At 42.4% G+C, this 14,173-nt stretch overlaps 1 protein-coding gene across 2 annotated transcripts in view; it reads right to left on the reverse strand.

Moving 5' to 3' along the window:
- galnt2 (UDP-N-acetyl-alpha-D-galactosamine:polypeptide N-acetylgalactosaminyltransferase 2) overlaps positions 1-14,173 on the reverse strand; it is a 67,714-nt gene that overhangs the window by 24,866 nt on the left and 28,675 nt on the right. For both annotated transcript variants that reach the window (XM_085398755.1, XM_085398680.1), the window contains exon 2: positions 2,872-2,959. In XM_085398755.1, the coding sequence (XP_085254881.1) occupies positions 2,872-2,959 (88 nt within the window). The remainder of the gene's footprint in view (positions 1-2,871; positions 2,960-14,173) is intronic.

Here is a 14,173-nt window from a genome sequence, read left to right on the forward strand (position 1 = left end):
AAAAATCTATAAAAGCATCATTTTAAATAACTACACTCAGCAGCCACTTTATTAGGCCCACCTAATCAGCAAATCACATGGCTGCAGTTCAATGAATTTAGGCATGTTGACATGGTCAAGGTGATTGGGGAAATAATTATTTGATCCCCTGCTGAATTTGTAAGTTTGCTCACAAAGAATTGAACCCCCCACCCCGCATCACATATCTGGCTAATCACACAAACAGGTGTCACCTTCTAACTGAACTTCTTACTGATAACGTTGTAGCCTGTTCCAGCCTCATTCACGTCTACAGTCCTGTCCCTCGACATCATCTGACAGCTCTTTAGTCTCACACATGGTGGTGGAGAAGTTGGACTGAAAGAAACTGATTTTGTAGACAGGTGTACTAGTTTAAATACTTTAACTTGTGTAATGCGTTTTTTTCCTGGTATTTTGTTTTTTAAATCTGTTTCAATTTAAAAAAAAAAAATAGAGATTGTTCATTTCCCTGGAAGTGAGCAAACTTACAAATTCAGCAGGGGATGAAATAATTATATACCCCACTGTGAGTCTGAATGTGGGATGGTTGTTGGTGGCAGACTTGAATACAGCAATATTTCCCAGCACTTTGGCGAATCGAAGCTATGAGGAATTAAGGGAGTTCTGAAGGCAAAGAGGGATCAGCCTGGTACTGACGAAGTAGCCGGCGAGCGCAAATAAATGTTTAGTACCAGACAAGACAAATGATGCCAAACGTTCACTAGAAAGAATAACACATACTGAGAGCTTTGAGGAGTTTTTTCTTCACTTTGTAAAGGATTCGGATCTGGAAGAGGGCCAGTGCAGGCTTGTTTTGACTTCTCTGAAAAAATTTTTTCTTCTTGTTTCAGAGGATTTGGATGTGTTGAATGGAAGGAGCATGCTGTTGCTCCCTCCCCATCTTAGTCATTTTTTCCCCTTGTTTGAATAAAACATATTTTTGGCATGCTCAAACGGTAAAACGATAACAAAACGCTTAAAAACAACCATGAAAAATAACAAGGCGTCAGTGCAACAATGAAACATTTCTAACATACTCAGAGTGACACCGTTTAGTACATTTTATGCTTTAATTTTTTTTAAAAATGAAGATCTGAGGTATCGCCTCACCTTTTTACTTTATAATGACTGTCTGAGTAGGATTAGATAGAAAACAAAACATAACCAGCACCCATCTTTGACGAACCCAAAGACTTACTTATTTACTCTGTTTTTATTAGTAAATCTTTTACTCTTCCACGTATCTCTTAGGCTCCATCTCCTTGTTCTCTTGCTTTCTCAACACTTTCCTTCTGTTTTCTTTCTGCTCTTCTTAAGTGTCCTTGTGTGCTCTGGGTGATGTTGTGATACGCTGTCATTGCTGAGTGTAATGTCACCCTGAAATTGAAATGCCCTCACTTCAACATTCAAATTGGATAGCATTGCTGGATCAGATAAGAGAGTGTGTGTTCAGCGTTCGCAGGTCACGGGCCTGTGAAGGAGGGGCGTTGGCTGCTTCTGCTGCTTTGAGTCAGCCTGACGATGGGTGCTGAATGAGAAATCAGATTCTCCTCCTGCTCTCCTCTTGGCTGCTGGACACTGAAACAATGTCTCTCAGAGTTTGGGTGGAGACGCATAGTTGGTTTGTGGGAAGATCGAAATTGGCTGCCTGGATTATTTTGGACAGGCAATCGGCTCCAACCTGTTTTTAAGTCTGAACCATACAGATGTGCGTATTTCATTGGGTTCCCTCGCTGTGGTTATTCAAACACGATAAGGTTAAGGATGTTCATGTTCTACTGGTAATAAAACAAACTATGCTGCTGTGTTACCGCGTTTTGAAAAAGGAAATGGTTTCGGTTGTGGGAACATGATGCGGAATACTCTCTGGATACATGAATGTGGTTTACAGTGACTGCAGTGCACATGCTCTGCAGCTGGTATGCATTTGTGTCGTGCCTTTTCCTAGAGTTCAGTCACAACTGCAAGCAATGAGAAAGCGAACTCCACAGATCCTGAAGGATCAAGAATAAAAGATAAATTTGACACACATGTGCCTCAGACATGAATCGTTCCTGCCAGTTAAAGGGAACTACTACACTACTTTTACAGGACAGCAGGTCTTGGGAGCACTACTGCAAATGTACCACTACGTTAGCTACAAGTTTAAGAAGTTAAGAAGAAGACAGCTTACCAGAGCTCTGAAGCTCCATTCCCATGTCTGCACAGGACAAATTAAGCGTTATTAGGACAACACAACCAATGGCTGTCAAGATGCATTGTGAGCAATAAACTGTATATAAAAGCTGCCAAGCCTGACAAGTAAATGTGATTTTTTTTCTGACAATGTGTGCTTGCAAAGATAAGAAGAAGTCTACTTCTTGCATGATTTATTACCCTTGCAAACACTTTATTAACAAGTATGTCATCTCAATTGCTCATATCAAACCTTAATTTTTTTTAATTATGGCCTCATTTTAAGTAAATACAGACAGTAAGCCACAGCTTGCTTTTGGCTCCACTAATTTACAAGTCACTACTGTATAAGAGTGAGCATCCACAGTTTTTACAGTCAGATCCACTCCTCCTCCTGTGATGTGTGGTTTAAAAAACAAAAACAACAATATACTGAAAGCAGGACTCCACCCCCCAATAGCTGAGGCCACAGTGGCTACATCCAAAACTGATATATGGTGTGTGGTTTTAACAAGGAGAAACAGCATCTGGAATAAAAACAGATGTTTCTCAGCCTGTTGCATTGACTCTATTGAAGTTGTAGCACCTCAGAGGTTTGCTCTCTGAATGTCCCCATTTAGCCGTGTAACTGGGCCAGAGAGGTTGTGATATATGATTTGTGGGGACGTTTCCTACCTGGTGGCAGTGTCTCCGGGCCGTGGGCTTTGTCGTCAGAGTTGTGACCTTTGGTCCTACCGGACAAGTCCCTGGACACCCAGTCATCCTGAAAACATTAAGAAAGGCGGTTAGTCACAGTTCTCACACTGTGAGCTTGGGTACAAACAGCAAACAAACCTGAAGCAAGGCAAACAGAAGTGAGTTGAATGTATGAACATCTGATTTGTTTGTATTTGGAAGCGCTGTGAAGATTACAGAGAGAAATGTGCAAGGAAAGACAAAATAGGACCTCACAATGCAACGTAACATGCAGAATGGAAAGAGCTCATTTTAGCTTCACTAGTTCAAGTCTTGGACACCGCTAGAGTAGCTCTGCGTGAGTCCCAGCTCGTAAATGATCCCCATTTATCTTCTACTGGACCTTGATGGACATTTTAGCTCTTCTATCTTTATAAGCCAACTTTGATCTGATTGGCTTTCCTTCAGAAAAAGGTTTAAACAGCAGGTGGGTGGCTGTGTGAGCAGAGCTGTACGCATGAGAGCACATTAAGGATATTCCCTCCCTTTGACATCAAACAGAGCAGTTTGAAACCGAGCGTTTAGACTTTTCTGGAGCCTGAGAAGCACCTCCAGTTTGAGCGCTCCTTTTTTCAGTGAAACCTCATGAAATCAAATTCACTATTTAGATAACAGGATGTCCAGCAAACATGGCTCTACTGGTCAAAGATGTTGAACGGTCAAAGCATTTAAAAATCAATAAATTATCCAGTCAACGTGTGCTTTAGAGCGGTTTCATCATCAGTTAAAATACGCACACTCCCGTGATCATCTGCAGCCTGTCAGTTTCTCTCCGTTAGCCATTTAAAATCAATGCTGGCAGCGATTCAGAGGTCGACTTGTTCGTTATTTCACTCACTAATTTGGCTGTTCCTTTCCTCCTCTTCTGTTCATGATTCCATAATTTCACTCATTCATTTTATCCCTGTAAAGTCATCTTCTGAGCCCTTCTGAGAAACACCGTCATTGTCTTGCCCACACCATTTGTACAAATGGACAGATGACCGAGCCACCCATCCATCCTCTTGTCCACATAAGTTACAATTAAAACCCACCGGATCGATACGCTGGCAGGGAACACAATTAGCAGCATTCACTCTGGGTCCAGGCTGCTGCCCTTGACTTCAGAAATACTATTATTCAGCTTTCTTATTTGCTCTGTAGCCCGCATTTCACCTTCAGCCTCTCCAAAATGTGTTATTGATCCGTTTTCTTTATGCCTTCAGGACAGGCAATAACGACGTGATGTCACAAACCACCGCAGACCGTACTCAGCTGTTAATTTCTACCTCTGACAGAAGGGCTAATAGGGATTTTCACAGCTTTTTTATGCATTAATATTAGCAAAAACAACTGCTGTTGTTTTCTGTGACTGTTGCCCATCATTTAACTGTATGCCAAATTTTTAAATCATCTGCTGTGGACAGAGTCTCAGTCTGTTCTGAAACCACAACCTTTTCTCAGTGACTGCAATAAGATTAGACCGTCCACTACCTGCAACAACTATATATAAAAAAAATCCTACATAAAATCAATTTCTATAAGTGCTCAGGACAGATGAGTGTGCGCACAGTTAGAGAGTAATGTTCGGCGTAGGATAAAGACTAAAGCTGGCAGTGTACTTCCTGTGCAAACACAGTCTGACAGGTTCTGAGGGGTAAGAATAAAACATGGGGGCTGATTTTCTGGTAAAATAAAGCAACAAATTGGTGCAGGACTTCTTCCTGGTGAAGCAGTTTTCTGAAAAGGAAACAACTTGCAGAAATTTTACTATCAACTCTTCAAATGCTGGCTGCATTATGAGCAAATAATAAGCCACCTTTCATTATAATAAGTGATTGAGAAGAGATCAAATTAAGATTATACTTGTTATAAAGGAACACACCCCCTTCTTGAATTCTCATTAGTTTTGATGATCTGTATTCTTTGCAGTCGCTGATCATACTCGTGTTTGCACAAGTCTTTCAAGTACGACCAAACACTTCAACGTGATTATAAGACAATTATTCATATCAGCCAAGGTGTCTCTTTGTCTCTGTCAAGACAAATTTGATGGCATCTATCACATCTTCACTCTCTCCCAGCACGCCCACCCCCACCAGGAAACTGTCATCTGTTTCTTTATACGTCTGGATGCCTCCCAGTCCACCGCGCAGACCCACTACAGAAGCAGTTACATGCTGAAACGCTGCTGTGAAAAGACCTCCATCTAAAGCATCTGTGCTTATGTGCAGCAGCATCATGCACAACATCAAATGTGCAAAGCAGACCTAGGCCAGTGCACAAAGACACTGGATAACCAGGGGATCTAACCTAACACAGCTGATATAAACCTTACCAGAGGACTTTATATATCATGAAATGAAAAAAAGAAAAGAAAAAAAAAACTTCTAAATGAAGTCCTCATTTTTAATAAACACTTCTCCTAGCCCTTACAATTTGTGGAGGTAAAGTGACCTACACCCCGTAGATTCTACTGATATTTAATCGCATCAGTAAAGCAGAAGGCCATTGTACAGTACACCATTAAACACTATGTCGTGCACTAGAGACATTTTTACACGTTTCTTTGCTACAGCAGGAAAAGTACAGGTGCTGATAATACTGAGTCTGTTAGAGTGATTAGTTCCAATTTTTTTCTTCATTAGTTTCCATTTTTAATTCATCTCAAGATTTTTGTTTCAGTTCAATTTAACTCCATTCGCTTGCTTCAGTTTAGCTTTTAGTATCTGGAAATGTAGGTTTAGGTTTTATGAGTTTCTATGTTAGTCTTTTATTACTATACTGTGGGGTAGCGGGGTATTACAAAAGATCTTAGTCACATACAACATATACACCAAAGCCTCCGATTGGCTGCTGTGCTGACAAACCTGAGGAAAGTGAAAAAGACTAAAACTGAGGACATCTATTTTCTTCTGCTTATCCAACTCTGGGTCATAGGGGGCGGAGTCTATCACAGCTGTCATGAGGTGAACACCCTGGACAGGGCTTACAGAGAGAGAGAGAGAGAGACAACCATTCAATTTAATGATTTAGAAGTGCCAGTTAACCTAAAATGCATGTTTTTTGACCTAAAGAGGGGAAGAGGGTACCGAGATTGAACCCACACAGGGACAGACTCCACAACGAGGCCAACGGTTTTTAGTTACATCTCTTCTTTTTTCAGCGATTCACTGTGGAAATGTCTTTACACTGACACAACAGGAAGTTTCGCCGGTCTGGCCCACTTACGGTCGAGGTGGGCTGTATGTGGCCTACGATGTAAAAGGAGTCCAACATCCCTGATCTATCAGGAGTGTAGCTTGGCTTATTTGAATAATGAAGGCGGTTCCTTGTTCCACACGGATATCTTCTCGCTCCAAATCTGTGACCTTGCAACCTCTTTAGCCATCTCACAACATACCCAGCAGGTCTGAACAAACTCAATCTCGCTCTCTCTTTCTTTGTCCCCAAAAGGATTCGTTTGTTTGTTTGTTTGTTTGTTTGTTTGTTTGTTTGTTTGTTTGTTTGTTTGTTTGTTTGTTTTTTTAAACAAAGAAGACAGTTGGAGATGGAGGTGAGCAAAAAGGCAAGAAATACTCTTAAAATAATAGCTGGAAGATGAAAGAGGAGTCAACCAGAGAAAAGGTAATTGGAGATAAAGTTGGGGGAAAATAAATCCCTGGTACATTTGAGCTACGTGCTTCCCGTGTAAACTTCTCTCTGACTTATGGGAAGTACTCTCCATCACAGATCACACCAAGATAGAAAACGTTAGGAGATAATGAGAACAATGCAGTGCTGTAAGGAGCCAGGCATGTGATTTATCAACAAATGGTTACTATAAATATGACAAATCGCTGATTGAGACATGATTTAAACAAGTAAGTAGGGAGCAGATGTTGACGAGCTATTTTTATAGCTCACATCATATGAACGGCTTGAAAACCTCTTAGTGAAAGTGGCCTCAGCCCCTCTTTGGCTCTCCTCAAAGCACAAAAAAAATGACTGATTAGAATGATGTCCACTTAAAGAGAAATAAAATCAACCTCAGTGATGCACTGTGGGCTTTTGGAAACAGAGAAAGGCACGATGTTGAGCAACTGTTAACCCCTTGATGTCGGGTTCATGTGGTTTGTTCTGACTGTTAATTGAATCTCAATGATTTTTCCACAGCATCAAACTAAGCTGCAACCTCTGGGGCTAAAAAATAAAGCCAACACAAAGTGCTAAGAACTCCAGTTCCTCTAATAGCTTCACGAGGCAGGCTCCAAAAGCTAATTCCCCCTTCATAACAACTGTACTGGGGTAATTTTCTTTTCTGTCCCAACAACACATTTGGATTTTGTTAAGGCTCACTACAATGTTTAAAACTGATGCCTCACAGCATGAAGACTCCTCATGTGAACCCTGGCTAGAACCATCCTGTACCTTCACTGGATTGCTTTCACAATCCATTCAAGCGAGTCTGACAAACTGTGCTGGCTAGACGACTGGGTCAGAGCATCTCCAAAACTGCGGCTCTTGTGGAGTATTCCTGGTCTTTATGGTTAGTATCTAACAAAAGTGTTCCAAGGAAGGTGAACAGCAGTGAACCTGGTCATGAGCAGCCAAGGCTCATTGATGCACGTGATTGATGCACAAGGCTGACCCACGTAGTCCGATCCAACAGATGAGCTACTGTAGCTTAAACAGCCAAACAGGTTAATGCATATTCTGATTGAAAGTGTCAGAATAAACCGTGCATCATAGTTTGTTGCATGTGGGACTGCAAAGCTGCAGGCCAGTCAGGGTGCCCCATGAAGGTGCCAATAAGGGCCATGTGAACATCAGAACTGGACAACAGAGTGATGGAAAAAGACAGCCTGATGAATCACGTTTTCTTTTAGATCACGTGGATGACCAGCTGCGTTGTTTATCTGGGGAGAAGCTGGCATCCGGATGCACTATGAGTAGAAGTCAAGCAGGCGGAGGCACTGTAATGTTTTGGGCAGTGTCCTGCCATCCATGTGGATATTAGTTTGACATGTACCACCTAAGCACTGTTGCGATGCATGCACATCCTTTGATAGAAAGAATACTCCCTCATGGCTGTGGCCTCTTTCAGCAGGATAATGTGACCTGCCACAAAGAAAAATGTTTCAGGAAGGAGCAGAGTATTAAGTTTGAGGTGCTGACCTGGGCTTCAAATCCTCTAGATTTCAATCCAATCGAGCATCTGTGGGATGTGTTAGACAAACAATTCCGATCCATGGAGCTCCCACCTAACAACTGATGAGCTTACAGAATCGGTTGGTGACATCTTGGTGGCAGATACCAAAGCACACCTTCAGGGGTCTAGTGGAATTCATGCGTCATTGGGTCAGAGGTGTTTGGGAGGAAAAGGGGGGACCAACACAACATTTGGCAGGTGGTTAAAATGTAATGGCTGATCTGTATAAACTGGCCGTGGATTTTAATCAGATGAAGTGCTATGTGGGTCTGTGGGTAAATGTGGCTTGTAGTCTGTCAGCTTGTAGCAGTTCGAGGGGTCAATAAGATCAGGAAAAGTGCCAGGCCAGGCCTAAAATTAGGTGCTGCTTTGAGAGATGTGCTGACACAGGCAGCTGGTCCGGTAACTGTCTCCTTGTCCTCACCTCTGCTACCTGCAGTCACTGAACAGGACCTGTCGACTACGTTTGTCCTGTTGGCATCTCCTTTTTCATGCAAGTATCGGACAAATAAGACAGCCTGCAGCAGGGGACGAACCAGTCCAAGACTTCTGTGCTTCAGTTCTGATGAGTGAAATTCTATTATTTTATTAGTAGAGTCTATTGCTAATCAACAATAAATAATACCAACAATAAGAATCCAAATCTGACATCCAAGGTGACATCACAGTGGCTACATCCACTTTTTATATACAGGCTATGATTACAGCTCACACTCTGTCATGGCTGCAATGTTTCATCAAATGGAAATATTGTTTGTGTGCAGAATCTTCCTCATTTCCTCAAAAGTTCAGATGATCTCCACTAGAATTTTAAAACAATGTTCAAGTGGCTTCAAGAGCCAGACCCTTTCTTGGCCGGGATCAATTTTCCAGTTGTTAATCTAAGCTAAGTGAGTCCTGGCTGTAGATACACATTTACTGGACGGATGTGAGAAAGATATTAATCTTGTCATCTAGCTCATGAGAAGATAACAACAAACCTTATAAGTGGATTTCTATTTTTCATTTCTCGCTCTTTGGTCCCGGCCTGTGAGCAGCTCTCTTCCTGTCTGTCTTTCACTTTCTTTGTGTGTGTCTCTCACTTCATTTTTCTGTTTTGCATCGCGTCACTTGGGCAGCCGTTTGCTTATTCTGCCATCGGACAGATGGTCATGACACAGAGTCAAAAAAGGGACTTTATACACACAAGCAAACACACACACACACAGACACACACACAAAGGAATGAGTCATGGTGTAAAGCCAGCTTGTGTCCAGCTCTATATCTATCCACGACACTCCTGTCTCCTGAGACGGGATAATGTTACATTTATGTTTAAAACACCTTCTGCTTGTCATACTGTCCTTTGTTGTTCTTCACAGAGCTGCTGCTAACATGTCTTTAAGTGTCTAAGAGGTTTAACCCATTTTTGTTTGGTTTTTCTGTTTTTCTTTTGCGGTGATTGGTTTGTTCTTTTTGCTTTAAGCCACCAAACAGCGTGCGTTTATCTCTGTACTTCGCTGGTGGTTTATAAAGAGCAGGATTAAGCATCTTACCACACACTGAGCAATGTAGAAAACATATTGATTGAGAAAAGTCAGTGTGTGTGTGGGTTTTTTCTTTAATTTTAATTTTTTTATGTCAGGCTTTAACACAGAGAGACAGGCAGCTGGATGGGGCGGCGAGGAAATGACACCTGGCGGGATGTGAGCAGCATTTTCACAACGTGACGAGAACACGCTGTATGTCAAAGCACTGAAGTCGGCAATATAATGAACACACACTGAGACTGTCAAAACCAATATCATGTTCGAAAACAGCAGTTTCTTTTCTTTGGTGTGAAGGGAATCGCGAGCGCTGCTTCTAAATAACCACAGGGTGTCAATCAACTCAAACATGCCGTCCTCTCACATTTTAACATCAAAATATAGCCAGACACCAACTTCAAGAAACAATATGACTTTATAAACTTTTTGTTACCTGCAGACTGAAGCATCTACCTGTGCACACCAGAGCCATCACACCTGCTTTTCTAATAGTGGGATGGACTTTAAGCCTCCGTCAGATCAGGCCAACTGTGCATGTGTGTCTTAACAAGTGTCAGCTCATATTTATTATGTGGGGTTCTCAGAGCTTACATGCATTACTGTGTCAGTTTGGTTATCGTGCGCTCATCTGAAAGTCTGCAAGTGTGTATGTGAGTGTGTCATGCAGTCTTGGTAGAACCTCAGTCAGTATAATCCACAGTAATCTGATCACATCCACGGATAGATTAACTCGGAAAGCAGCCAAGAGGTCAACAACAACAACACACACACGCGCGCGCGCACACACACAGTACTCTCGCTGCGGTGAGACACATGAATGGCTGATATATCCAAATACATATTTACAGAAATCACTTCTTGTGAAGTTATCTGAAGAGTCCATGACTCTGGCTACAGTTGGGATCTATGGCCACAGCTGCACGCACGCGACTATGAACTCGATAACCCCATGCACCAACACGTTATTTCTGTGTTCTCAGTTCTCAACAGATGAATTCTGACACAGAATTTGCATGTCACACCCAGGTTTAGTTGCCATTATTGAAACAACTTTAGCTCCATTTGTGGGGGAAACATTTAGTCAATCTTTATATGTTCACTTTTATTCCTCCTTTGAAATAGAAGTCCTCCAACGAGTTGTGATCTGCAAGGTCTCCAGTTGGGCGTGACCAGAAAGTCTCCAAGGTAAGGCTCCCAGGTGATGTCTTGATTGGACTGCTTAACCACCTGAACTGGATGCTTTTGTACTCCAAGCTCCCTGATGATGCTCAAGCTCCTCACTCAGTTTATATGGAGGCTGTAAGCTACTAAGGTTGGTTCACTGGACAATTATGGAGTCCAACACTGGTTGTCTTTTGGGGTTGATTGAAATGGACCAGCTGTTAATTGGATGGGTGAATGGATGGATGGAGGTTTGCCACCTTGATAATTTAAATCTGTAAACAGGTAAATTTTAAATCCAGTTGCCCATGCACACCTTAAACTGTAAACGCATGATAATTGTTATCAGTTGGACATGGCCATTTAGAAAATGCTCACATATCACCCAACCATACCAGCTTCCCTACTAAGAAAATTCATTGTGGCTGTTTCTATCTGCAATCTTAGTCATTCGGCCGTTATCTGGAGCTCATGACCATGTGTGACAGTTTGAGCATGGCTTACAGCAGCATGTGCTGTTCCTGATTAAACAAAACGTCCTTCAACTGGACGACTGTGACAGGCTGCATCTGTCTTCCCGAAGTGTCCTTAAGCAGGATGCTGATCCTAATCAGCTCCAGGCAGGGCAGTCAGCAGCTGAGCCTGACCTTTAACCTCCCTGAGGAGTGGAAGAAATATCACTGTAAGGGGCTCAAAGCAAAAATCTAGATATCATGCAGCTCTGCCTGTCCCAGAGGGAATCAAACTAGTTTCCCTCAGTGTCTGTGAGCTGGTTTTTAAAGTGTGTCTTTACTTTTCTATTAGTTTAAATAAAATGCAGGCTGTCTAGTTAGATAAACATAAAAAAAAAGAAGATTCTCACAAGTCACAACAGTCTCTGCCCAGCTAGCATCACAGCACATGGAAATTTCATCTTTTTAAACAAGTACCTCACATCACCCTGTGAATCATATTTCCTCCTCTCGTGCAACTCAAGTTAGATCTCCTACAAGCTGCTTCTGACTTACTGAGTTTAGACGAGGTTAGCATCCATGCACTGTGGCCTTAAGTACAGAGTATAACTGAACCGGACCACATATGAGACAAGAACACTTCTGGAAGAATCAGCTGCATAAAATGTTAATACGTCGCCAGACTTGAACTGGACATGAACTCTCAAATGTTTCGCGAAAGTCTTAGAGACACAGTTACATTATATGTGTAATTTCATGGTTACACTCTGTGGGTACTCCAGTAGATAATACTTCTCAGAAGGGTGAGAACAAATTTCAGTATATAAAAGATGGCCATCGCAATTCAGGGTCTGAAAAGCAAAGCCAGCTTTTAAGTGAAGCTTTAAACATGCATTCTTGTTAGTGACCAGCAGGGGGCAACTACTCTGCTTCCAGAAAGAAGCGTGATTGTATGTCTATGAGAAAATGACCCTACTTCTGTCTTAAAGTAACAAGCATGTAAACACAGTCTTGATAAATGTGTGCTTTCGGTCGTTAATTTTAAGCTTGATTTATCACAGCATGCTGTTGATTTTATAAATTACTGTCCCATTTACAGCACAATAGATGATTAACAGGAAATGCTTGATGGTGAGCCTGCCTTGTTACTGAGGTGGCTACGGCGTAAGCATGCGGTGTCCCTTTTCTCAGTAAGATTGTGGTAGCAGGGTCTGATTTTGGCTCAGCTGCAGTGCAGGGGGTGAAGCTGAGGGTTCAGGGGGCAGTGCCAGGAGAGATTGGCTGCCACAGCTGTCAGTCATCATCTAATGATGTCTCTCCTATTTATGCAATAACATACTGGGACCAAAATGTGTGTGTTGTGTAGGGGAGGGGGGTGTAAACCTGGACTGGCAGCAGCTGATGAACCGAGCTGACTGAGCACAGTGTGAAACACACAAATTTCCAGTATCCAGGTGAATCCACCTGGATACTGATGTGGCCTCTTCTGTCACACAACCCCCGGCATGTCCTCCGTCACTACATCATCCTATTTTCCTCCAGCTCGGCATTTATATCCAACATCCTTTGTCCCCTGTTTCCAACCATCCCTCCTCTGCACATGTCCAAGCTGTCCCTCTGATAAACTCATTTCTAATACTGACCACCCTGGGTACAAATCCGCTACCTCCAGCTCCACCTCCCGCCTTTTTGTCAGTGCTGCTCTCTCCAAACCATAGCAGGTCTCACTACCCTCCCCCCTGCATATATCCTTCTGTCACAAATCACCCCCGACACTCATCTCCACCCACTCCACCCTGCCTGCACTCTATTCTTCACCTCATCTGCATTAATTACATTTTCTCCTTTTAGTTTCACTGTTACACTCGTCAACTTGTCCACAATTAAAATGTCTTTCTGTAAAGTCCAAATGAAGTGTAAAGCGATCATCTGCTTCCCTTTCTGTCACACCATGCGGTTTTATGCAATACATTTTAACATGGTAATCTATATGGGTCGATTTGCTTTTGGAACAAGTAATACTTTTAGGAAATGTGTGAGTTGGCTTCATTTTTCAGGCCTGCAGTTTCCCTTTGGTGCTGAAGTGAATGATAAAGGGAGGGATTACATGCAGTACAGAGACATGGACATCTATAGATGCCATGGATTAGTCCACGCAGTCTCCTCCAGGCACACAGCCTCGTACCCATCTGATGACGCTCTGGCTAAAGCAAACTAAAGCATACTCCAAAGTTAGAACTATAACTGGCCTCTTAAGATTTACATTGACAATGAAAACCAAATTAAGAGCTGTGCTTTCTGGAAGACAATACGTTGGGTGACCAAATTTAGCTTCGTCTACAGTACAATCCCTCCTCTCCCAAATAAATCAATTGTCACAAAATTCTGACATCTTCATCTACACGAGACTCAGAGAGACTGCATGTGTTCACACAGCGACCACGTTAAAATCCCAGACTCCCTGCAGCGATGCCCCCCTCTCCGGCTCGAGCTGCAAGTCGTTTATCCAGGAAAAGAAAGAATCTTTAACAAGTCCCGTTTCTTCCCTCCTCTTTAATCACAACTCTGCATCCTCAGGCCCCTCACACATGCACGCTAACACACAGTGTCTTCTGGCAGCAGTTCAATCGAATTTCCCAGAGGAACCCACCCGAGGGATTAATAAAGTTCTATCTTATCTTATCTTCAACATCAAAGATGAAAGCAGTGAAAGTAGCTTGTTGCTCAAAACAAGTCTTACAAAAAACAGCCATAGCTGGAATATCATTACAAACACAGGGGGAGAGCGAGGTTCGATAAGGAGGGAGGATGCAGATGGAAGCTTCTGGCGTTTGCGGGCAGTTTTGTTTCCAGTAAAACGATTTTGAGGCTCAGGTTTCTGCGCCTCTGCAGCAACAAACTTTAAAATCAAACTGTCAAATTACGCACACGA

This window comes from Rhamphochromis longiceps, linkage group LG1 (genome assembly GCF_057381845.1).
Source record: "Rhamphochromis longiceps isolate RC_006_pf linkage group LG1, R_longiceps_female_GT1.1, whole genome shotgun sequence".
Taxonomy (NCBI): Eukaryota; Metazoa; Chordata; class Actinopteri; order Cichliformes; family Cichlidae; genus Rhamphochromis; species Rhamphochromis longiceps.